General features: G+C 52.4%; 1 protein-coding gene across 5 annotated transcripts in view; it reads left to right on the forward strand.

Annotated features, from left to right (window-relative positions):
- Positions 1 to 25,525, forward strand: part of SUMF1 (sulfatase modifying factor 1) — a 91,352-nt gene that overhangs the window by 42,062 nt on the left and 23,765 nt on the right. For all 5 annotated transcript variants that reach the window (XM_051831916.2, XM_070050024.1, XM_051831915.2 and 2 more), the window contains exons 7-8: positions 1,280 to 1,393; positions 22,212 to 22,271. In XM_051831916.2, coding sequence (XP_051687876.1) covers positions 1,280 to 1,393; positions 22,212 to 22,271 — 174 coding nt within the window. The remainder of the gene's footprint in view (positions 1 to 1,279; positions 1,394 to 22,211; positions 22,272 to 25,525) is intronic.

Raw genomic sequence — 25,525 nt, forward strand, 5'->3', positions numbered from 1 at the left:
CAAGTAAAGAAACCCAAGGATAGCTTGCTTTTTCTTTTTAGCCATAACATAAAGAAAGAAATTTTCCACTATGTTTGAGTTTTGTTTTTTTTTTTTAATTTAAAATGGTGGTGGGGGCAGGTGTTGGGTGCAGCTGTTAAGACACTGCCTAGGTTGCCTTTATGCCATGTCAGAGAGCCAGTTGGAGGCCTGGCTGCTCCACTTCCCATCCAGCTTCCTGCCAGTGCATCCTGGAAGGCAGAAGATGATGGCCCAAGTACTCGGGCTCTTGGAGCCCACAGGGGGGACTTGGGTTGGGTTCTGCGCTGTGGCTTCAGCCCAAGTATCTGGGCTCCTGCTGCTGCAGGCATTTGGGGAGTGAACTGGCAAATGGAAGAGCCCTCTTCCCTCTGTCTCTCTGCCTTTCAGACAGAATAAAAATAAATAAATAAAATTTTAACATTCTAAGTCACGAGTAAAGCGGTTCTCTATGAGGGGCTTCAGAATGTTCATGGGAAACTATCAATAAGAAACTATGCCTGCATTCCCACATTTCTTTGCACCAACATAAACTTGTCTTTTGGTCTTTCAATTCCATTTCCCACAAAATTTTTGAAGTACCTTTGAATTGTTCAGTAGAGGTTTTTTTTGCTCTCTCCTTCTGTTTGATACCTGCACCCCACCCTGGCTCCATGTCTGGGGCCACGTTTTGTGGCGCCATCTGCCCTGCCTTAGGAGTATGGATGGTCATTCCGGAAGGTTGTGTATGGTTTCCCTGTGGCTTCTGGGCCAAGGCTCAGACTGTCTGTTCTATAAAGACTTGGTCAGAGATTTACCTCTTTCTGTTAGAAACCATCTCCGCAGTGCTTGGATGGGAGTGGTGTGCTTAAAGATGAGCCGGTGAGTTGGCGGGGTGGTGGAGAGGGCCTGGGGGCTGGCCAAGCTGAGTTCAGGTGACACGACTCACACTGGTCCCCTGTGATGTTCCTGTCAGTGACTTTGATAGTCTGAATTTCACCTCTGATCCCCCACCGACGCCCACTGTCAAACAGATAGAATTTATGATCACCTCTTTAAGGAAGAATTTCACTCTCCATACCATTTCTATGAACTCTTCGTACGTCTCTAAACTCCCTTTGAGGTCTCACAGCCAACATCACTCTCCTTCTTTGTTTTCACACTGGCCGCTTTTGACCGCTGGAATGTAAGTGAATACTTGTGGGCTGGAATTAGTTTCCGCAGACCCTGGCTTTCTAATCACGGCGAGTGTTCCACAGTGTTTCCCTTTCTTTGTCTTTAGGTCGATGCCTTTCCTCCCAATGGCTACGGCTTGTACAACATGGTGGGCAACGCCTGGGAGTGGACCTCAGACTGGTGGACCCGTCACCACTCTGTTGAAGAAACGCTGAACCCAGTGAGTGTCGGTTGTTCTCAGAGCATGTCCCTTGGAGTGGTGGCGTCTGTGCTCTGGGCCCTGTGCTGGGAGGATTTCCTGAGTTTCTGAGGGTCTTTACGTGCTTTGAAAAGTAACCAGAATTTCCTGGCAAGTGCTTCTTTCTTTCTTTCTTTCTTTCTTTCTTTCTTTCTTTCTTTCTTTCTTTCTTTCTTTCTTTCTTTCTTTCTTTCTTTCTTTCTTTTTAAATTTATCTATTTTATTTGAAAGGCAGAGTTAGAGAGAGGCAGGAAGAGAGAGAGAAAGAGAGAGAGAGAGAGAGAGAGTTAGGCTTCCATCTCCAAATGGCTGTAGCTGCGCCGAGCTGAAGCCAGGAGCCAGGCGCTTCTTCCAGGTCTCCCATGTGGATGCAGGGGCCCAAGGACCTGGGCCATCTTCTACTGCTTTCCCAGGTCATAGCAGAGAGCTAGCTAGGCAGTGGAGCCGCCTGGTCTTGAACTGGCGCCCATATGGGACGCGTGCAGTGCAGGCAGGGCTTTACCCGCTACACCACAGCACCTGCCCCAGCAAGTACTAGTTTCTTACTTCCACCTTGGAGCGTGGTGTGAAAGTGTGAGCGTTTCTCTGTGAGGGTGATATCTGCATTCGACTTGAAATTCTTTCCAGTTTCACAACTCTGATCAAAGTGTGATGTAAAAATAACTGCAGAACTCATCAGTGTTTTATTAACTCTTCAGATCTGCCCCGTGGTGGTGCCACTGCAGCTGGCTGCTTGAATTCTGAAGGGCTGACGTTTTGGTTCTGTGCCATTATTTGGAGAAAACAAGAGAGGCTGGTTTCTGGGTCGACACTGAGTCAGGAAGGTGGCTTACTCAGTAGTTGTTTCCTGTGCCTCCTCTTACTGTTCATCTTGGGGCAGAAGCCCCCCTGAGCTGTCCGAGTTTTCTGTATTCTCGTACGTGAAGAAAGCTGCATGCTCCCCGCATTTGATGGGTACTTAAAAAGCTTCATGGAAAAATGGAAGTAAAAGAAGTTTGTTTTGGTACAAAAAATTTGGAAGTCCATGCACAGTTTTATCATAATGTGCATTTCTCATGAACCTTTTGAAGAGCCATCATGTGTGTGGATTTCAAATTTTTTTTTTTTTTTTTTTTTCAGCAAAATATACCTACCTTTCCATGCCATTTTTCATGAACTTTTTGAAGCGCACCATGTACTCCCTTGCCGCTAGAGACGACTCTGCTAGTGGAATAGTGGGAACTGGGACACTGCAGTGGGCACGTGTGTAGAAGTGCTTCCTTTAGAAGAATATTGCCTGCGTATTTCCGGTTGTGTGAACAGACTTGGGGAAGGGTCCCGTAAGAATCCCATTTCCCGGAAACTGGGTCTTCGCAACCAGGAATGTGTGTTTCCCCCTGGACTGGCCAGACCGGGAACCTGATCTGCTTGATTTTGGACCCTAAGCTCTTGAAATGCATGAAGGGCAGTGGTGGAGAGATTCCCAGTCTCTTCTCAACAGAGGCTTAAACGGCTGGGAGTCCCTGCCGGCACCATGGGGCTCTGTGCCTCAGGCTGGGTTCAGAGTGTGGGGTACGTCGCTGTGGGCTGTGTGCAGTTTCCTTGGCACCATTAACACGCAGACTGCTCAGGTGGGACCTGCAGATGAGACTTGGCTTTTTCATCTTCACCCAAGAAACCTGTGGTGAGAAGGCCAAGGTGTGCAGCAGGTCTTCGGTCTCCCCAGAGTGGGCCTGGCGCTGCGGGGCTCTTGGTGGTCTGTGCTCGGCTTGCTGTCATCTACGGGCAGGACACGCCTCAGCGTCTGTGGCACAGTCAGGCTGAACCGTCTGCCCACGTGCAAGGGGGTAGCGGAAGCTCCAGTGCTTGGGCTCATGGTGAGGGCCCACCGAGCCTCAGAGTACAGCCGACTGCCTGTACCTTTCCCGCTTGGAATATTTGCATTTTTCCTTTGACCACTCCCAGGCTCTGTACCAGCCCCGGCTCTCATGGGATGGTTCCCATTTTTGGGGTATTTTTGTCACAGTGGCCTCATTTGCTATGTGATTTGATAAGGATAAAAGTCAACACTTTTTTTTAAAAAAGATTTATTTATTTATTTTTTGAAAGAGTTACACAGAGAGGGAGAGGCAGAGAGAGAGAGAGAGAGAGAGAGAGAGAGAGGTCTTCTATCTGCTGGTTCACTCCCCAGCTGGCTGCAATGGCCAGAGTTGCGCCAATCCGAAGCCAGGAGCCAGGAGTTTCTTCCCAGTCTCCCATGTGGGTGCAGGGGCCCAAGGGCTTGGACTATCTTGTACTGCTTTCCCAGACCATAGCAGAGAGCTGGATTGGAAGAGAAGCAGCCAGGACTAGAACCAGTGCCCATGTGGGATGCCGGCACTGCAAGTGGCGGCTTTGCCCGCTACGCCACAGCGCCAGCCCCAAAAGTCAACACTTTTAGAAAGTCCGCTGCAAACCCCTGGACAGCTGGGTTCAGGGGCTTACATGTGGTCTTCGTTTCCAGCGAATGCTGCCGTCACCTTTCATCTTGGTCCCTCCTCGGCCTCCCTGCCAGACCACCGTGGACCGGGCAGCTCTTGTGTCGCCGCTCTCCCGTTTAGAGGCCTTAAAGGCTGCTTGTCTGAAGGAGGAGGAGTGAACTCTTGGATGGGCCTATGAAAATGACGTAGCTCTTGCCGATCTCTCTCTGCCAAACCTCTTTCTTCTTCTTTAAACATTTAGTTATGAGATGTTTACATTTAGTTATGAGATGGTATACAGCTCCTGTGTTTTCTTTGCTACTCTTTGCGTCAGCACTTGGTATTAGCAGTATTTTTCGTTGCGCTGCTCTGTGTGTAGCACCGCTTCACGGTGGTTTTGAGCCAGCGTGTCTTACATGTAGCCTGCATGTGACACCTCTCATGTTGGGTGGTCATGCCTGGCTCCTTCTGTTGGCATTCCTGGCTTTTGGTCACACGGTGTCTGCTCACATGCTTGGTTGTTTTTGATTGAGCGCCAGCCACAGTGTGTGAGAAGTTGTAGCGGTTGTCTGAGCTTTGGATAGTCTGATCACCCCCTCGGCAGAGTTACCTCTGCTTCCGGGTTCTTCTGCCTCGGGTTAGCTTCATTCTTTCAGGAACTGAGACAAGCCGAAGCTGCAGTCCTGAGGGCTGTCTCCTTCACTCTGAGCGTAGCTGTTGGGATGTTCACCAAAGCTCTGGGGTGTTCCGTGGCTGCTCTCCTGAAGAGTCTGGACCGCCAGGTCTGCGTTTGCTGAGTTCCACCCGGGGTCTGTGGGAAGTTCTGTGCCGCCACAGCCTCGCTCTCGCCCACTGGGCAGCGGCAGAGCTGTGGAGAGGGTGCCTTCCCCTCCCGGGCAGCCGTGCTCCCTGGGCTGTGACCTGTCCGTCCTTCACGCTGGGGCCGTTCTCACCCTGGCCGGCCAAGCCCTCCGCCTCTTCCAGGCTTCAGTTGCTCTGCCTTGCTTCCCTAACGGCCTGTGAAGCTCGAGTGTGTAGCAGGAGGCTGGTGCTGGTGTGATCACTGATCCTCTGGTAATGCCGGCTCCAGCTACCTAGAATTCAAATTAGATCCCTGTCCAAACCCCAGGTGTTTTAGAACCAAGTGCTGGTTGGAAGCAGACATTTTCAGGGAATGTTCTGAGCCAGAGCGTCCACGTGACTATTCAGCGTTTCGGCTCAGGAACCGGCCTCATCAGCGTCTCCTATTATGCTGCCTCCAAGACTAACTCTTCAGGACAAATACTTGGAAGGCTTCTTTGGCGCGCTTGGCAGAAGTCAGCGCCCCGAGGACAAAGCTGCTTAGGAAGCGGCTTTTTCCCTTCAGGGGCATGAGGCAGTGCAGGTTAGTCATGAGTTCCGATTTCACTGGGAAGCTCCAGGGTCTTGAGAGAAGAAGAGGTGTTTGGGCTGCATGAAGCTCAGTTGGTTTGGGGTTAGCTCCATGTGTGTCCCTTGCAAGGGCCTCTCTTCACCCTCATTGAGAGGGCATCACTCACCCCTTTTCACTCACAGTTCAAGGTGTGCTCAGTGCTATGCTGTGTTTTAACCGACTAGTATTTTTTAAAAAGATTTTTTTTTTTTTTGACAGGCAGAGTGGACAGTGAGAGAGAGAGACAGAGAAAGGTCTTCCTTTGCCGTTGGTTCACCCTCCAATGGCCGCCCTGGCCGGTGCGCTGCGGCCGGCGCACCACAATGATCCGATGGCAGGAGCCAGGTACTTATCCTGGTCTCCCATGGGGTGCAGGGCCCAAGGACTTGGGCCATCCTCCACTGCACTCCCTGGCCACAGCAGAGAGCTGGCCTGGAAGAGGGGCAACCGGGATAGAATCCGGCGCCCCGACCGGGACTAGAACCTGGTGTGCCGGCGCCGCAAGGTAGAGGATTAGCCTAGTGAGCCGTGGTGCCGGCCTTAAAAAGATTTTTAAAAATGTATTTGAAAGTCAGAATTTCACAGAGAGAGAAGGAGAGGCAGAGAGAGGGGTCTTCCATCCACTGGTTCACTCCCCAGCTGGCTGCAATGGCCAGAGCAGATGGTGTCTTTACCTGCTGCACCACAGTGCTGGCCCCACCAAATAGTATTTCTAAAAAAAATATTTATTTATTTGAAAGGCAGAGTTAGAGAGAGAGAGAGAGAGAGAGAGAGACAGACAGAGAAATATCCTCCATGTGTTGATTTACTCCCCAAATGACTGCAACAGCTGGGTCTGGGCCAGGCCGAAGCCAGGAGGCAGGAGCCTCATCTGGTCCCCCACATGGGTGCAGGGGTCCAAGCACTTGGGCCATCTTCTGTTGCTTTCTTAAGTACATTAGCAAGGAGCTTGATCAGAAGTGGAGCAGCCAGGACTTGAACTGGTGCCCTTACGGGATGCCAGCATTGCAGGTGGCGGCATTACCCACTATGCCACAGTGCTGGCCCCAAGTAGTACTTTTTAAAAATGTGGTTTGTGTTTTTCCTTTTTGTGTACCTAATGCGAACACTCATATTAACCATGGCAGCACATGGTGCTCTCAGTAAAAACTTCTATTAATCTTGTAAAAGCTCCCGAGCTCCCATACCCTGTGCTCACTGTCAGGACCCAGGCCCGCCTACTGAGCCCTGGTGGGGAAGCCACTTGGGGCCTCGCTTGTCCTCCACTCGCAGAGAGCACACCACTGCTCCTAGGCAGTTCTCCCCTCTTGGGAGATGCTAGTTTTGTAAGTCGCCAAAATAACTGGGATTGCACTTAACATTTAAGGAATAGCTCTATATTTAGAATATTTCCTTATCAACAGATGGGGGCAGTGATGACAATATTGTGAAGTTTGTCAGTGCATGTGAAAATACTTTATGTGTATATATATAATACTTTTTATGTACAGTGTGGTTTTGCTCTTCTTGTTTATGCTTCACGTTGGCCACCTTATGGGAGCATCATGTGCTCACACCAGCAGGGTTCATCAGGAACATGAGCAGGTCCCCAGGCGTCCTCACTGGAGGACCTCCTGCGTCCTGGCCACTCAGAGTCCAGCAGGGGCAGAGAGCGTCCCGGCACGATTCTCCTCAGAGCAAATCCATGCTACTTGCCGGGTTCTGTTCTGTGGAGTTGGACCGTACGGCAGATGGTGTGGCTCCAGACACCTGGAGAGTGGACCTGGGAGGCGCTGCCCTCCCCGCTGACCTCTGTGTGTTCAGTTTGGACTTGGCAGGTTTCCAGGGAGCACCTGCTGAGCCCTTGTCCACCTGCACGTGGCACAGGAGGCCACCCTGGGGACATGCCTATTCTTGGTTTGTGAGCAGGTGCCAGCCTTGGGTGGTCTTGGCTGCTGCATGTTTGGACATGGGGCTGTCCTTGCCTCACTCCTGTGGGTCTCCTATCCGCCACTTGTGATTGCTCCTCCCTGCCTGCCCACGTGTGTCTCCATGTGTGATACAAGCACCAGGCTGCTGTCCACAGCAGGAGGCCACCCTCGGTCTCCTGACCCATCTCCGTGGAGTCTGCCACAGCAGCTTCATCCGTTAGCCCGGAGCCCGGGGAGCTCTGTGCGTCCCTGGGCATCTCGGCCCAGCCCTGTGCCTTCGCTGGTGTTTTCCATGAGGATCTCCCAGGGGCGTGAATGCAGCAACCTGATGGGGGGTGACCTCGCAGTCAGAATGGCAAAGGCACGAGGGTGTTAGTGAGGGTCCTGTGATAATTAGCATGGCTGCAGTTGTGCGTGGTAAGTGGCCAAGGAAGGCAGGGTCTGATGACTGTCAGCCTCGCTGGACTGTTCAGAAAACACCTTTGTTCTCGTCTTTGAGGCAGTGCTGATACTAGCACACTGCCGCTTACCTGTGGTTCGTAGAACCAGCACAAAGACCTGTGAGGAAACAGAAGTCAGCTGGGACATGTGCGGCCTGGAGATGCGGATCCCGCAAATGTGTCCCGGAGACATGGATCCACGGAAGTGGCCAGGAGTCGCGGATCCACAGATGTGTCCCAGAGACGCGGATCCACAGATGTGTCCAGGAGACACGGATCCACGGATGTGGCCCGGAGACACGGATCCACGGATGTGGCCCAGAGACGCAGATCCACAGATGTGGCCTGGAGACACGGACCCATGGATGTGGCCCGGAGACACTGATCCACGGATGTGTCCCAGAGATGTGGATCCATGGATGTCGCCTGGAGACACAGATCCACAGATGTGTCCCGGAGACACAGATCCACGGATGTGGCCAGGAGTCGCGGATCCACAGATGTGTCCCAGAGACACGGATCCACGGATGTGGCCCGGAGACACAGATCCACAGATATGTCCCGGAGACGCGGATCCATGGATGTGGCCAGGAATCGTGGATCCATGGATGTGGCCCGGAGACGCGGATCCACAGATGTGTCCCGGAGACACAGATCCACGGATGTGGCCGGGAGACACGGATCCACGGGTGTGTCCCGGAGACACGGATCCACGGATGTGGCCAGGAGTCGCGGATCCACGGATGTGGCCAGGAGACACGGATCCACAGATGTGTCCCGGAGACACAGATCCACAGATATGTCCCGGAGACGCGGATCCATGGATGTGGCCCAGAGATGCGGATCCACGGATGTGGCCAGGAGACACGGATCCACAGATGTGTTTCCAAACACATGCTTCTGGCTTCCAAAGAGTGACTGCTTGTTCTTGTCACTTTTTGGAAGAGGATGTAATTGCTGCTTGTTTCTTCTTTGCAATAGTAATTCCTTCAGATTTCCTCATGCTAATAACTGTTGACTCTGCCTGACCAAAAAGAGCAGGACCCAGTGTGAACCGTGGCCTCTGTGTGGAGGATCACTGGAGGCAGCACAGGTCACACGTGTGTGTATCTGGCCCATGGTCATTCTAGGTCATCGGCATGGGTCAGACATGTGTGTATTCTGACCCATGGTCATTCTAAGCCATCGGCACGGGTCACCCGTGTGTGCATTCTAACCCACGGTCATTCTAGGCCATCAACACGGGTCACACATGTGTGCATTCTGACCCACGGTCATTCTAGGTCATTGGCACGGGTCACACATGTGTGTATCTGACCCACAGTCATTCTAGGCCATCAGCACAGGTCACCCGTGTGTGAGTTCTCACCACAGTCACTCAGCCGTTGGCAGAGGTCACATGTGTGTGAGTTCTGACCCAGAAAACAGTTCCTGTCTTCCCAGTGTCCCCACCTAGCACTCAGTGATAGGCCATTTCCCCACACCAGCCCTGAACCCCAGGGAAGGAGAAGCACGGTCTCATTATTCTTGGAGAGTGGTCCCTGGGCCTTCTCCACGTGTGGTTTATAGACTAATAGTGTGGATCAGGTTTGGGTGCGGGGGCGGCTCAGCCCGGCCTGTGTGTCTCCTGCCTTCACCCCAGGCTTCCCGGGGCAGCGGCCGTGGGGCAGTGAAGCCGGTGTGTGTCTTTGCATCTATCATAGGCTCCTCTCCCTCTGAGGCGCTCAGCACTCCCTCCCCTGCCCTCCCTCTCTCCCTCCTGTCTCCCTCCCTCTCTCCCTGTCTTTCCCTCTCCATTTCTCGCTCATATCTGCAGAATATTCCTGACAGTATGAACGGAGATGGTGGTCTCAGTCCCATTTCTTAGGATGGTTTGTGGAGTGGAGTTTAGGGCAGGATTTGCAGTCGAGAATGAATCCGTGCATCCTCATATCCAGGTGTTTGCTGGACGCTCGGTGTCCTTTTGCACACTAAACACGGAGGGCTGCTTGCTTCCCTGATGTAAAATTTTATCAGAGACCACATACGTTAGATGGGAAATTTCAAACAGTGTTGTAAATGTGAAAGATAATTTGAGAGATGCGAATTGCTGTGTCATGCAGAGGTTTCTTATAAAGGCAGCGAGAAGGCAGGGAGTTAATTATGCCTGTAGTTTTCAGTATCTTGGGATTTTTAATTAGCTTCTTGTTCTTACCTTCTTAATCTCTTGTCTCCATTACATTATTCTTAAAAATCGTTGCCTTGAGGGGTTGGCTTTTGCCTGTGGCATCTACCTGGTTAGCGAATGGCGCAGGAATTGCTGGATCACCTGTGGTGCCTCCTGCCCCAGCGTGTTCCCCCTGAAGAATCCTGAGCTGACACTGTCACTGACAGGTGAAGACAGGACAGCTAACTTACTGGGTTTTTCTTTCTTGTACAGGGTCGGCTGTGGGTTTTTTTTTTTTTTTTTATGTGAACACATTTATAGTATGAGGGTACTTGAAAAGTTTGTGGAAAAATGGAATTAAAAGGTACATTTTGGAATGGGTGCTTAGCTGCTGATTAAGGTGCCCGAGCTGCACGTTGGCGTGCCTGCCTCCGGTTCCGGCTCTGGCTGCTGTTTCCAGCTAGTACGGCCCTGGGAGGCAGAGGTGATGGCTCAGGGACTGGGCCTCCGCCACCCAGGTGGGAAACCTGGACAGAGCTCCTGGCTTCTGTCTTTGGCCCAGCCTGGCCCTGGCTGTTGTGAGCATTTCGGAGGTGTGCCAGAATGAGTGAGCTTACTCTCTGTCTGTGTGTGTGCCTCTCGCTCTGTCTCCAATGAATGAATAAAAGTTTCAGAAAAATAATTTATTAAACAAAGATAGGTTTATACTGGTGTAGACATTTTTGAAATCATATATACAAAGCTCTTAGGAAAGTTCATGGTAAAATCATACTGTGAAGCAAGTATGGATGAATTTCAAAATATTTTGCACCAAAACAAACACTTCTGTTTTCTACCTTTTTGAAGTACCCGGGTATGACTGTATGCATATTGAAATGTGTAATTTTCACATAAACATACACCTTGATTCGTTTAGCAGGTTGATTGGCTGAATGCCAGCTCGGTGTGCTGGGTTCTGGCAACCCCACAGGCGTGGCCCCTGGCCTCACAGAGTTCGCGGCAGACACACCAGGTGCACAGGTGTGCGAGAACAGCCACGTGTCTCCTTGTTTTAGGGAGGAATGCACGTGGTGGCTGGGAACGTGTCACGCCTACTGTGCTTTATGTCATGAATGTTTAAATGGAATAAGCCAGGCAGCCATGAGATTGCACCTCACTCTGAAACCAACTCCATGGAGACTCGTGTTCTCCTCTTCAGGAGTGCGGGGAGAACAGAGGGGAGCCCCCGGGTCACATGCGGCCATCAGGGACATTGCTGCGGGCGAGTGGTCAGGACAGGCAGTCAACGCTGCCGCTGAGCAGACAGAGCTGGGCTTGTGCAGTACCCCAGTGAAATCACCCAAGTCGTCAAGTAGTTCTTTAAAATAATGGTGAAGGTACAGTGTGGTTTCATGGTAAGCTAGTAGTATTCTCCCACGCTGGATTGCCAGGGGAGAACTCAGAAGGCTCTGAGGGTCGGAGAACGTGAGAAATCCTTAGTAGACTCAGCACGTCCGTTTTCTCACTTTAAGGGCTGCAGGGCGGGGCAGTTTTGCAGCTGTTCTGAGACGTGGATGTGGTGGAGTGTGCAGCGGGTCTTCCAGCAGCTGACCTGTGTGTGTCCCGGAGTGTCGCTGCCTCCCCTTCACCTGGGAGTCACCTGTTTACTGCTGCTGCGTCCACGTGCCCTTAGCATGAAGCGAGCTGCTTGCTCTGTTCTCTCAAACTCATCCACCTGGCACTGGCTGGAGCTGAATGCTCCTTTCTCTTGTGCGTTCCCTTGTTAAGCTCTCCGAAGTTAAAGAAGCACCTGCATAATTGAAGGAGGAAAAATCCCTTCATGCAGGATGCCGTTATTAGGAGGTGATGAGAAAGCCACTCCTTTGCTGGAGGAACCAGACGAGTTAGGTATTTCTTCTGGGTTTGAATCGACTGCTTTAGCACCTCCGTGCTTCCTAGCCTTGTATTGAAAAGCCACGATTGATTTCTCCATTCTTAGAACCTATACTTGTTAGGCGTCCCCAGTCTGGGGCCTGTGTTGGGGGGTGGCTGTTGGAGTGCAGAGGCCCCCGGAAGAAGACTGTAGTCATTGATTGGACTTCTCAGCCAGAGCACAGGGCAAGTTCCCCGGGGTGGGGGGTGTTCAGCAGTTTGGGCTGGGAAAGGCGTGCGGTGGGAGTGTGTGGGGAGTGTCCACCGGCTCCTGCAGTGCTGGTGCACGAGGGACCTCACCAGGTCTCTGAGCTGAGGGCACGCGGGTCCTGAGTGAGGGGACAGAGCCAGGCCTGGGTGGAGCTGGCTGTTCAGGCTCCCGGCTGGTGCATTGGCTCCCTGGCGCTGACTCCGTTCTGGGCTTGTCCTAGATGCTTTCTGCTGTGTCTGTCTTCAGGTTAAGGCTCGCTGTTTTGTGCTTTTCTGCTGGTGAATTGTGGAGGGACTGCTCCCACCTTCTCACGTCCTCCCCACTCCTTTGCCGAGCGGGCCCTGCAGCCAGGAGCCAGCCCCTAGGACGTTCGGTGCAGGGCGGCATCTGCTGAGCGGACACCTCCCTGCTGACATTCCCAGCCTCAGACCCCACGGCGGGCTCTGTGCAGAGGCAGAGAACAGGGCAGAGGCCAGGCTGCCAGGGCCCGCCCCCTAGCGGAGAGGTGAGTGCCTGTGTGACTTGTCATGGGGTGTGACTGTAGCGTAGTTCCTTGTTTCTGACACCAAGTCTGGGTTTTTTCTGCACCCCTTCCCTGGATCTCCAGCACCAGTCAGGTGTTCTGCAACTCAGTTCAGCTCCGGCACCGACTCCTAGAGTGGGCGCAGACCGCACAGGTGGAGGACTGGTCCTGCGGGGCTCAGTACAGACACCAGCTCTGCAGAGGTGCCCAGGCCACCCACCCTTGTGCCTGGCCAGCTCCAGATCCTGGGGTTCAGGCGAGATGGTGTGCTCACAGAACTCAGGGAGGCACTTGTGATTAGCAGTTTGCATAAAGGCTGCAGTGCAGGCAAAGCCCGGTGGGAAAGAGCCCGAGGCCAGGGTGTGGAGTTGGGGCACCGGCCTGGATGCTCCCTGCGTGGATGCTCTCTGCGGATTTAGCGTTTTTCGTGGCGGGGTCATGACCTGAGCATGGTTGATTGGAGAATTGGTGATTGGCGTTAGTGTCCAGTGAGGGGTGGTATAGGTAGTGCAGCCCTCGAATCCTGGCTCCTGTCCTGTCTGCTTCTCCTTGGCCTACAAGAGAAAGACCCTGCAGATTCTGAAGGGTGTGACAGCTCCGTGTGGGGAGGCTGGGACAGAGGCCACAGCTGGGGGACAGGGATGTGTGGGACAAGGGGAGAGGACGCTCTTGCAGCCTACCTGGGGGACACCCTTTGTGACGGAGTGAGCCCTGCAGGGCTCTTGGGGGCAGCCAGGGCCAGGGCCAGTGGATGGCACTGAGGGACTCAAGACAGGCGCAGGGTCGGACGCACCGGTGCATGCTGCCTTCAGCAGTGCGCCCACCACAGTCGGGCTGCTGACGCGCCAAGCTCCGGTCCAGCGCAGGGTGCGGGACCTGTAGTGAGAAGTCAGTGTCGTACGCCTGATGGGCGCTTTGCCTCTGAGACGTGAGGTTTGCTTGGAGGTTTCTGCGAACTGTTCCAGTCCTACCCAGGAGAAAGTGAAACTGCCAACTCACTCCTGAAATGGAGCAGCCGCCCCCACCGGTGAGGCTGAGAGGCACAAACCTGGCGGGAGTGCCTGAGCTGCAGAAAGCACACGGGCCTGCGGTGCGCACCCCAGTGCGGTCGTCCGAGACGCAGGCTCGCTGCTCTCTGTGCGTGTATATCCCAGACTGAGGGAAAGCCTGGGAAAAGCACACCTGAGAAGGTGCACGTCTAAGCCCACCAGAAAGCTGCTGGCAGTGGTGTTGGGGCCCAGCACGCGAGGCAGCTACCTGGGAGGCACGTGCCATCTTGCACCTCTGCTAATGCAACCTGGCAGGCACGTGATGGCTCAAGTACTTGGTTCCGAAGGGGTTCTGGGCTCCTGGCTTTGGCCTGGCCCAGCCCTGGATGTTGTGTGCATTTGGGGAGTGAGCAAGTAACAGGAAAATCTCTCTCTCTCTCTCTCTCCCCCAATCTGTCCCTTTCTGTCACTCTACTTTCAAGTGGATAAAAATAAGTAAACTTTTTTTTAAAAGCTAATGGCTGTCTTTAAAAAAAAAAAAAGAAGAGTATGAACTCCTGACCCTCATTTCTGTTCAGATTTTTGCCATTTTCTTGAGAGGAGCTTATAAGGTACAGAAAGATTGTACACCTCAAGTTGGAACAGCTGAATAGCTTATTTTAAAAGTCTAATACCTATGAGTGAGGTCACAGCGGATGTGGCTGGTGGCTGAGGATGGGTCTGGAGCCGGGTTTGAGACCTGGCTCGCCTGCCCACTGGCTCGGAGACACCAGGCAGGGGCTGTTTGACTTGGCTGTCCTTTGTGCCCTGTTTGTGAAATGGGCTGACGGCCAGGTGTGCGGAGATTCTTGGTTCACGCCTGAACCTGGCAGTTAGCAGCCTGCCCTCTCCCTCCCCAAAATGTCCTTGTTTGGACAATAATTGTGTGATTCTTGTACCAGTAACAGAGCCCACTCGGGAAGTTTTAAAGACTGAACAGTAAAAAGCAGTGCTGAGTTACAACAGGTGCTCCGTGGATCTTTGCCACTGTTACTTGTTTGGTTGCCGTTTTGTCATTAGCTGGAGTCGGTAGCTTGCGTGCCCGGTTTGCTGTGTTTCTATAGATGCAAGTGTTGTCAGCATGCTCCTTGGGCTGTGAAAGGGACCATTTCACTGGGAGGTGGGGAGCCACTGTGGCGTGAGCCAGTTGAACCAGTTGTGAGAATTCTCTGCCTGTTCACCCTCGCGTGGGTGAACGCAGTGTGGAGAAAAGGACTGTTTTCATTCGTTGCACCGCGGTGGGCATGCTGGCTTTGCGGAGGACATCCGTGGGAGCTGCTAATTTGCTTTGCCTGTGAAATGTGCTATTCCTTCCCTTTTGCTCTCCAGTTCTTTGTTGACCTTTCTTTGGGTGTCACCTTCCTTTTCCTTGCTTTATGCAATAACTAAAGCTAATTGGAGCCCCCTCGTTGGCTTGTCCTTGTCTTAGGAATAATGAAAATTGCCCGTAACCCAGAAATCTGTTTAAAGTCGCGCTTTCAGCTGCCCACACTTCTAGTCCTCTGTCGTGTTTGCTGTTGGGTGGAAAGAGTGACTTTTGGGGCCTTGGCTTTGTTTTTCTTGTGTACACCTTGGATAGAGGAGCTGCAGATCTGGCTGACTGCCAGTCTGCTCTGGCGGAGGTCTGGTAAGCCTGCAGGGGCCGTGGTGTGGTGCACTGAGACTCCTGGCCCTGGCCCTCACCCCTTGCCAGACCGGGGCATTTACTTCATTCCTCTAGGCCTCACTATTTATTCTCCTTGACATGGGCATGATGCTCCTCGCTGTCACCTGCCCTCCCTCCGTGCCTCCCCACCCCCAATATTTTAGGATATGAACACAAGCTGCAGAGTGGGGGAAAATATTTGCAAGCCATCTCTTGATTGCCATCCCTAATATATATATATATATATATATATATATATATATATATATATATATAAATGCTCAGCACTCCTCGGTAAAAGTCCAGCAGTCCATTTAGAACAGGAAGAGACTTGAGAGCTTAGAGGACATGCAGATGGCTTGTCAGCACACAAAAGATGCTCACTGCCATTAGCCTTTGGTGGAGAAGCAGATCACACATGTGTCAGAATGGCTACAATGAACAACGGTGGCTGGCTAGGATGCAGAGAAAGTGGGTCACCTATGTGTTGCATGGTGATGTAGCTTGCTACAGCCACTCTGAAAAGCAGTTTGGCAGTTAATTGGTGTTTTTACTTTTTTTTTTTTTTTTTTGACAGGCAGAGTGGACAGTGAGAGAGAGAGACAGAGAGAGAAAGGGTCTTCCTTTGCCGTTGGTTCACCCTCCAATGGCCGCCGCTGCAGCCAGCGCACCGCGCTGATCCGATGGCAGGAGCCAGGAGCCAGGTGCTTTTCCTGGTCTCCCATGGGGTGCAGGGCCCAAGCACCTGGGCCATCCTCCACTGCACTCCCTGGCCATAGCAGAGAGCTGGCCTGGAAGAGGGGCAACCGGGACAGAATCCGGCACCCCAACCGGGACTAGAACCCGGTGTGCCGGCACCGCAAGGTGGAGGATTAGCCTAGTGAGCCACGGCGCCGGCTCCTGTTTTTACTTTTTATTTGTTGAACTTGTTAATAGCCTTTGACTATAATGTAAATTAAAAATATGTTATCTCAAAAAACACTAACTAAAACATTAAGTTGGAACAAAAAGCTGAACATCCAGCCATTCGGTGAGCCCAAGCTGCACCTCCTTGGGGATGCAGACTCATGCTTATCCCGAAACAGCAGGTGCAAAGGCACTGCAGCCACTTGTTCTTGATAGGCAAGAGCTGCAACCTGCTGAGATGTCCTTCTGGGGCTGAGTGTCTAACAGACCAGCACATCTGTGCCGTGTGCCGTGGCTGTGCCTCGGTGGTGACAAGCAGCAGGCTGCCGTGTGCAGCGGGCCAGGCGACTCCTGAGAGGACTCTGCTGGGGGACAAAGGTCACGTCTCTATGATCGCACTTAAACTGACACACCATTCTTGAACAGCACAGTACAGAAGTGGAGCCCAGGCAGGTGCTGGCCAGGGGTTGGGGGTAGGAGGGACGTGACTGTGATCGTGGAGAGACAACACGGGGGTCACCCGGGGGGGATGGTCAGCTCTCACCAGGGAGACAGTGCTATGGTTTTGGAAGAGGTTGGTCCTGGGGGAATCTGGGTATGGGACATCTCTATTACTTGTTAGCATTTCCTGTGAGTCTACAGTGATGTCATATAAAAGTTTAGTGTTCTTAATGGAACGACAAAGTCATTCTAGATAAAGAAAGCCAGCGAGTCTGTTAGTGGTTCTGCCATGATCTTGGAAACCCTGGGTTGTTTGTCCCTCCCGGAAGGATGGTAGCGTGGCCGCACAGTCTGGGCTGGCGAGCACTAGGCAGGGCGGCTAGGCAAACACAGGGGAAGCATCCATGACTGCTTTTCTCCCCTCTGAATTCCTTGGAAAAAACCCAAGATGATTTAAAGCGATAAGGGTATTGAATTTTTCACTTGTCTAACTTTAATATATCTAGCAGTAATACTCTGTGGGGTTGATTGGTCTTTGTCAAGACTACAAGGACCCAAGATCCTCCCTGCTCGTGAGCTGATGAGTTCACTGCTACTGTTTTTTGTTTTTTTTTTTTTTAAGATTTGCTTATTTATTTGAAAGAGTTACACAGAGAGAGAGGCAGAGAGAGAGAGAGAGAGAGGTCTTCCATTTGCTGGTTCACTCCCCAACTGGCCGCAACAGCCGGAGCTGTGTCCATCCAAAGCCAGGACCCTCTTTCTGGGTCTCCCAAGTGGGTGCAGGGGCCCAAGGACTTGGGCCATCCTCCACTGCCCGCCCAGGCCACAGCAGAGAGCTGGATCGGAAGCGGAGCAGCCGAGACACGAACCGGCGCCCATATGGGATGCCAGCACTGCAGGTGGTGGCTTTACCTGCTATGCTACAGCACCGGCCCCTACTGCTGCTGTTTTGTGGATCTGGCAGAAGACCAAAACTCCTGTATGGGAGTCCGCCAATCTTACCGTTCTCAGTGCAGCAGGGAACACAAGTTCAAGTTCACATTGCTTGCCTCTGTCCCTACACTCTGTGGGAACACGCAGTGGGTCTGTGCCACAGCTGACCAATCCTGAGCTGGGAAAGTCCCAGTCGCGTGAAGGGGTTTCTAGTACACGCGCCAGCCTGTGACATTCACAGCCTGCCCAGGAAACAGGTCTGGCCTCGGTCATCTGCCACGACTGTTGCTGGGCAGACATGCATGGGGACAGTGCAGGACAGAGGCTGTCACAGCACGCGGGGTTGCCTCTCCTACTCTCCCACGAGTGCTTTGAGTCTGGCGGCTGATGGGCCCCTTCTGCTGTCACCCTTTGCTGATTTGCTGTGAAAAGCTTTCTCCTTGCAACCCCTCGGTTATTTTAAGAATTTCCCCACGTTGTTTTGGTCATTGCATCGACATTGTGTGACTTTAGTGTTCTTCTGACCCCTGCATTTCCTGCAGTTTGGAGCTGAATCAGAGGTCGGGGACGTGAGAGGTGGGAGTACAGAGGCACGTTTGCCTGGCTCTTGGGGTAGTGATTGCTGATAAGATGGTATTATTTATAGTGAGATTGACAGTAAGATTGACCAGTAGTTAAGCAGGCCCTGCGTGTCCCCCCCATCTGTCACAGCATGTCACGCAGTGACTAGCAGCCGTTGGTACTCAATGCCTCGATTTGTTTTTTTTGTTTGTTTGTTTTTTTTTGTTTTGTTTTTTTTTTTTTTTTTGAGTTAAATATACAGTGGTGTTCTCAGGGATGTTATTTTTTCCTGCCGTAATTGTGTGGAATTCCTCTTTGTGGCTCATTCCCTCCTAACTAACTCTCCTATTTCCCTGAGTGTTTCTTATATAAGAAAGTCAAATAAATGCAGGTGCTGGGGCCGGCGCTGTGGTGTAATGGGTTAGGCGGCCACTTGCAGTGCTGGTATCCCCTATGGGCGCCAGTTCGAAGCCCAGCTGCTCCACTTCCCATCCAGTTCTCTGCTGTGACCTGGGAGAGCAGTGGAGGATGGCCCAACTTCTTGGGCCCCTGCACCCACATGGGAGACCCGGAAGAAGCTCCTGGCTCCTGGCTTCAGACTGGTGCAGCTCTGGTTGTTGTGGCCAACTGGGGAGTGAGCCAGCAGATGGAAGACCCCTCTCTCTCTGCCTCTCCTTCTCTCTCTGTGTGTAACTCTTTCAAATAATTAAGTAAACCTTAAAAAAAATGCAGGTGCTGTTGTTTTCATACAAAAACATGCACAGCCTCATTCTTGCGGTGGGTGCTTATGGTTCCAGCCGCGTATCTCGTTCGGCAGCACGGTCAGTGATAGCACTTGTCGACTGCTGGTGGTGGGGATTTGTCCTCTTCTTGGACTCTTCTGTGGCCACCTTGCCAGTACACTGGAGTGAAGGAACGCACAGGAGTGTGTGTCCTTGTCGCTGGACCTGGGACATGCGCCCTCCCGCAGGCTCGCACGCCAGGCTGGCCCACGCGTGGTCTGGGCGTGTGGTTGCTGAAGGCACTGACATTCACTTTGATGTCCTGCTCTTCTCTTTCACACATAGAAGGGAGGTGTCCTCGCCTGCTGGAGTGGTTTGCTGCAACCTCCCTAGCAAACTGTCTTGATGGCCCCAGTAGTGTGTAGACCAGGGGGCCAGCAGTCCCAGGAGCCAGCTGGGCTGAATCTCCGAGGGAGGTCTTTCCGCTCCTCTCCTGGCTTCAGGGGCTCTGGGACTCCTTGGCTTTCCTTGGCACGTAGCTGTGGCCTCTCCTCCTCTCCAAAGGACACCAGTCATTGGGTTGAGGACCTGCTGTCCTCAGATGTGTCCTAACCTTCATTATGAGAGTTACGAGTCTGCAAAGCCCCTGTCTCCAAATCAGGCTGCACCCTGGGGCTCTGAGTGAAGGGGAAGTCTGAGGGCGCCGTTCACCCCTCCTAGTAATCTTCCTGGTTTTCAGCACCGTGGCGGCTTCGCGTTGTTTTCTAGATTTGCGAGAGCTGGCCAGGCAGCCCCCTAGAGGGAGGACTCAGCCCTCTCACTGCCCTGTGTCAGAGTGGGAGGCATCTGACGAGTCCCTCGTGCTCAGGTGCCATGCCTGCTGCTGGCTGGCCCAGGGCATCCCTTCCCATGGGCACATCAGCTCCCTCTCATTCTTAGATGTTCTTCTCAACAAAAGAATTCTTTTTTATGAGGTTTATTTTATTTATTTGAAAGTCAGAGTTATAGAAGGGAGGGAGGGAGGGAGAGACAGAAATAGTTCACTTCCCAAATGGCTGCAAAGGCCAGGCCTGAGCTAGCCTGAAGCCAGGAGCCAGGAGCTTCATCGGGGTTACCCATGTGGGTGCAGGGGCTGAAGCACTTGGGCCATGTCCCACTGCCTTCCCAGGTGCATTAGCAGGGAGCTGAGTTGGAATTGGAGCAGCCAGGACTTGAACTGTCGCCCGTTTGGGGTGCCAGCATTGCAGGTGGTGGCTTAACCTGCTGCGCCACAATGCTGGCCCAAGAATTGAGTCTTGTTTGCTGGCTGATCCTGTGAGAGAGTTGGCTCAGAATTTTAACTGTCATGTGGGCCGTCGAGACACAGCAGCTGGAGAACCTAGGCGAGGGTGGCTCTGACACGGAGCAGCTGCCCGGTCGTCAATGCTCTCGATTCTGCTGCCGTGCCTTCCTGGTGAAGCGCTTACTCCATGTGGAGTCATAAACTCACGCAGCAGGCTCTCACGCTGCAGCTTTAGGTTCTCCGTGCCTCGGGGGGGAAAGCTGAGCTGTAGTCGCCTTTTGATTGCACGTGTTGCTTTCGCATGTTCCAGTTGACCCTTTACGGTTGGTAGAGTTGGTGATGTAACATTAAGCATTTGAGGTCTTTCAGTGGAACTGCCGGAGCCACGCAGAGGAAGGAAGGCTAGGCAGTGGCGTTGTCTGTGACACCTTTGAGCATCTGGAAGTGCTTTGAAGGAATGACGCGCTTCTGCCCACGCAGTTGCCATTTGAAATGCAGTGTTAAGCCGTGCTCAGGGAACACTCGGTTCTTTCAGCTTCTGCCATTTGGGCCAGGGCCCTGGCCAGGAGGTGACTGACAAGAAATGGGAAAACCAGGGTTTCTGTGTGTGGAGGGGTGAGGGTTGTCCAGGCGCCTTTTGTTTTCCGTAAACAAAGAGCAGACATCTGTGTGATGGGTTGTCTGCATGAAAGAGAAGCACAGACTCCCACCCTCAGGCTGCCCTGGCGTGGCCCCGGTGTGGTGTGGCTCTGGTGTGGCTCTGGCATGGAGGAGCTTCCTGGTACCTTCAGATGTCTGCGTGCACTTGCCTGATGTCAGGCTCTGGTCCTGGCAGCCGAGCTTCAGCATGTTGATTTACAGTTCAGCCCTCCGTAGAAACACAGTCGTACCTTTTGCCTGGCTGTGTCTGGCTCTTAATTCTCATCACAGTGAGCGTCACCTTCCTTCTTTGTACAGTCGTTTTCTGCCCTGCTGGTCTCTGGAAGCAGGTGGAGTGCTGCAGAGCCTGGAGCCTGGAGAGCCCAAGGGGATTTGGGACCCCGTAGCAGGTTTTCAAACTGTACTCTCAGAAGGCCTCTTCTGCCACTTGTGACCCATGGCCCTGGGGTTGTGTGGGGAGCACAGGAGCCCATCCTTGCAGGTGCTCCCAGCCAGGCCTGGTTCAGAGTAGGCACTACAGAAAAGTTTTGGTTAAAGGAGTTAGATAAGCCATATTCTATCACTGTATTTATTTGTCAAAACTTATCCAAGCTGTGCATTAAACATCAATTAGCTCCTAGTGTTACATTGTGGGTATTCTATTATGTATTTTGTGAGCAAATAGGAGAAAGGTGCTCCAGGGCTGCAGCCATAAAGTGATGTCAAAGAAGGGGGAGGAGCCGGCACTGTGGCTCAGCGGGTTAAAGCCCTGGCCTGAAACGCCGGTATCCCATATGGGTGCCAGTTCTAGTCCCGGCTGCTCCTCTTCTGATCTGCTCTCTCCTGTGGCCTGGGATAGCAGTAGAAGATGGCCCAAGTCCTTGGGCCTCTGCACCTGTGTGGGGGACCCTGAGGAAGCTCCTGGCTCCTGGCTTTGGATCAGCTCAGCTCTGGCTGTTGCAGCAGTGAACCATCGGATGGAAGACCTCTCTCTTTGTCTCTACCTCTCTGTAACTCTGTCATTCAAATAAATAAATAAATAAAGTTTAAAACAATAAACAAGGAGGAATGCTGGGATGTGCCTGATTTGATCAGTGTGTGTATATCCATGCTTTGTCGCCCGTAAATACAGTCGCTGTCAGCACAGAAAGGAAACCATCAATGTAATGATTACTTTCTAAAAAAAAAAAATGGTTATTTTTTATTGTTTGTAAATTAAGTCCCCAATAAATCTTACCCCATTTGTTCTTTTTAAAGATAAAAGGAAAATCCTTTCAATCAATCAGCAAAGAGTTTACTAACCCTACAAAAACCTATAATGAGGCTGGGTGAGGGCAGTCACAGTGCAGGCTGAATTTGTAGGGGGTGCAATGAGGCCAGAGACGCTGCCAGGAGGAGGTGCTGTGGGGGCTGCACCTGGATCGCTTCCGGTGGTCTTAAGACTCCACCAAGGGAAGGGAGGGGGTGTGATGAGAAAGGCAGGAGGGCATCTGGGGACCTGGACCAGCAGGGAGGTGTGAGGAGCCTGTTTGAGGTCCTGGGGCAGCAGTGGGTGTGGAGAGTTCAGAGCAGCAGAGGAGGCTGGTGAGGGCCACGGTGTGAGAGGCAGCCGCGTACCCTGGACTGACGGTGTTTTTTTCTCTCCATCCGTAGAAAGGACCCCCTTCGGGGAAGGACCGGGTGAAGAAAGGTGGATCCTACATGTGCCATAAGGTCAGTGCCGTCCCTCCCCTCGTGTGTTCCCAGAGGGTCCCCTTCACTTATGCTGAGATCCACTGGTCACCTTCCAAACCAGAGAATGGTGGGCAATCTGGGAACGGCTCGTAGCACGGGCATGCGGCAGGCGAAGCAGAGGTTGTGTATGACCCACAGCTCCACGCTGCAGCTGCGGACTCGTGTCCCTGCGAGACCAGGGTTGTCCCTTTTCCTCATGTAGTTACTTCATCCGAGAGCCCTGTACCACGTTTGTGTTCATCTCGTTTCCTCTAGCCTTGTTAAGCTTACCTACAAAGCACCTCAAAAAATCTCATGAAAAGTGGAATTACAAGATAATGTGCATTATCCACGGATTTCTGGAAGCCTCCTCATACTATCTCTAGTAATGTTTTTGTAGATTCTGTCACATTTTCTTCATGAGAAATCATGATTTGTGAATATAGACAACTTCACTTCTTCTTTAATCAGAATGTGTTTTGTGATATTTTTCTTGCTGTGTGGCATTGGCTAGAAACTCCAGGATTCCTCGAGTAGGAGGGGTACCTTGTACTTCATTCTTGATCTTAGGGGATAAACATTTATCTGGTTTTTCATAGTTAGATAGATTAGCTGTCACTTTTCTGTAGATGCTTTTGTCAGCTTGAGGAAGCTCCTTCTGTTCCTAGTTTTTAAGGAGTTTTTTTTTTAACAGCAATAGACATGGATTTTGTTAGAATTTTTCTCTGGATTGGTTGAGATGATGAAGAGGTTTTCTTTTTCAGTTTGTTAGCATGGTGAGTTACACTGATTTATTTTCAAATATTAAACCATCCTTGCCTTTCTGTAATATGTACCACTTAGTCATGATGTGTTACCCCATTTTGTATACTTTGAAGTTGATTTGCTGAAATGCTGAGCATTGTTGCATCTGTGTTGGTCTCTTTCTTTTCTTAGAATATCTTTTTCTACATTTGGTGTCGCTCCCCCTCTTCGTGGAGGAACGACACAGGACCCTGCGCTGTTCTTTCGTCTGCTCGGCCCTCCCCGGGTTTGCTGCTGGTTCTTCCCGGGTTGGCTACTATCCCTTCCACCTCCGTGGAAGGGCAGTTCCCCCTGGCCGCATTCCCCACTTCCGCAGGGGAGCGGCACACCGCCGGCCGGCTCTCTCGGGGGCTGCACGGGTTCCCTTAGATGTTCCCCATAGATGTTCCTGGTGCATGCCGTCTCTCTCCTCCTTTATAGTCCTCCTCCGCCAATCCTAACTCGGCTGCCCACACGCCGAGTACGCTGCTCTCCTCCAATCAGGAGCAAGTCCTACAGTTTATTAGTTGAACTGGAGGCAGCTGTGCGGAAGCTGTTTACTTCTCTCCCAGCGCCATATTGTGGGAGAGCAGATGCATAGAATAAGTCTTAATTCCAGTAACTTAGTCCAGTCCGGATTGCTCCCCACAGATCCCCCTTTCTTTTTATTTTTGGCGTTGATACGCGCCTGTCTTCGGTGTCCCGCGGCACACACTCTGCTCTACTTGCTAGAGTTGCCACAGGCTCTTACAAGTCCTATCAATCAGGCAAACCGAATCCGGGTCCTCTCTTCGCCATTGTGAGGAGGTTTTTAGGCGCTGATGCGTGCCTGTGTTCGGTGCCCCGCAGCGCATGCTCTGCTCTGCCTGCAGGGGCTTACAAGCTCTATCAGGCAAACCGAATCCAAGCCTTCTCATTGCCTTTTTGTGGGGAGGCCTTACTGATGTTAATTCGTGCCTGTCTTCGGTGACCTGCGGCGCATAAGCTGCTAGCCGCCCAGGTGCTCATCGTGCTCATCGCCTCACTTAATCAGGCAGACCGAATCCAAGCTCTCACATTGCAGTGTTGTAGGGAGGCCTTTCTATTTCTCTATTTCTCTATCTCCGGGCATTCCTATTTCTCCCATTTTACTTCTGTCTTCCAGCATTCCTATTTCTCTCACTTTGCTTCTAAACTTCTATTTCTCTTATCCCTGCAGCTTCCCGCTGCCCGCCCCGAGGCTACTTCTCGGCGGCTTCCCGGCTGAGCCGCTTCAGCCCGCGCCTCTTTCATCTGCGCAGCTTCCCGGCTTTGCGCGGCTTGGCTTCGCGCGCTCCGCGGTCTCCACGCCCTTCGCGTCTGCACCACGGCCTCACGCCAGCCCCGTTCCCTATCTATTCACGCCCTGTGCTCTCTCTGCACGCGGCGGCTTCCGCAAGTAACACAGCGTAGCTTACGTGTCCGCCACTAGCATTCAATCTAAGTTCCCCGGGCTAGCCTGGCGAATTCAACCCAGCATACGTCTCCGCCCCACGATCTGGCTTCCGTTTCAGCTTCTGGTTTCAACTTTTCGCCCCCTATTCCCGGGCTAACTTGAGAATCCCAAAGTGGCTTTCGTATCCGCCTCGGCCTGCACTCGCGGCTTCATTTTCCCTAACATTTTTCTCTACCCGGTATGTTTCCCCAAACTTTCCTCCAACGATATTCCTCCCTCATTTCTCCTGGCCTCTCCCCACAGTCTGCGTCCGAGTCTGTTTGTTCTAGCTTTCACTTTCGCTTTCAACCTTAGAGATTTCTCCCAGCTTCCCCCCGTAGTCCGTATCCGAATCTATGCCTAGGCTTTCAACAGCTTCTTCCGGCACCCTTTTCGTCCGGCTTTTCCCTAGGCTGTTTGCTAGTCTCTCTCTCCGGTAATTTCCACTTCTTCCCGTTTCTTCCCTCCTAAGTTTCCTATCCGAGTCACGTTTCCTATCCGAGCTAGGTTTCCTATCCGAGCTAGGTTTCCTATCCGAGTCACGGCACCATTATGTCGCTCCCCCTCTTCGTGGAGGAACGACACTAAGCCCTGCCTAGGCTTCATATCCGAGTCACGGCACCACTATGTCGCTCCCTGTTTTCGTGGAGGAGCGACACTGAACCCTGCCTAGGCTTCATATCCGAGTCACGGCACCATTATGTTGCTCCCCCTCTTCGTGGAGGAACGACACAGGACCCTGCGCTGTTCTTTCGTCTGCTCGGCCCTCCCCGGGTTTGCTGCTGGTTCTTCCCGGGTTGGCTACTATCCCTTCCACCTCCGTGGAAGGGCGGTTCCCCCTGGCCGCATTCCCCACTTCCGCAGGGGAGCGGCACACCGCCGGCCGGCTCTCTCGGGGGCTGCACGGGTTCCCTTAGATGTTCCCCATAGATGTTCCTGGTGCATGCCGTCTCTCTCCTCCTTTATAGTCCTCCTCCGCCAATCCTAACTCGGCTGCCCACACGCCGAGTACGCTGCT

The sequence above is a fragment of the Oryctolagus cuniculus genome, chromosome 10 (genome assembly GCF_964237555.1).
Source record: "Oryctolagus cuniculus chromosome 10, mOryCun1.1, whole genome shotgun sequence".
In the NCBI taxonomy this organism is placed as follows: domain Eukaryota; kingdom Metazoa; phylum Chordata; class Mammalia; order Lagomorpha; family Leporidae; genus Oryctolagus; species Oryctolagus cuniculus.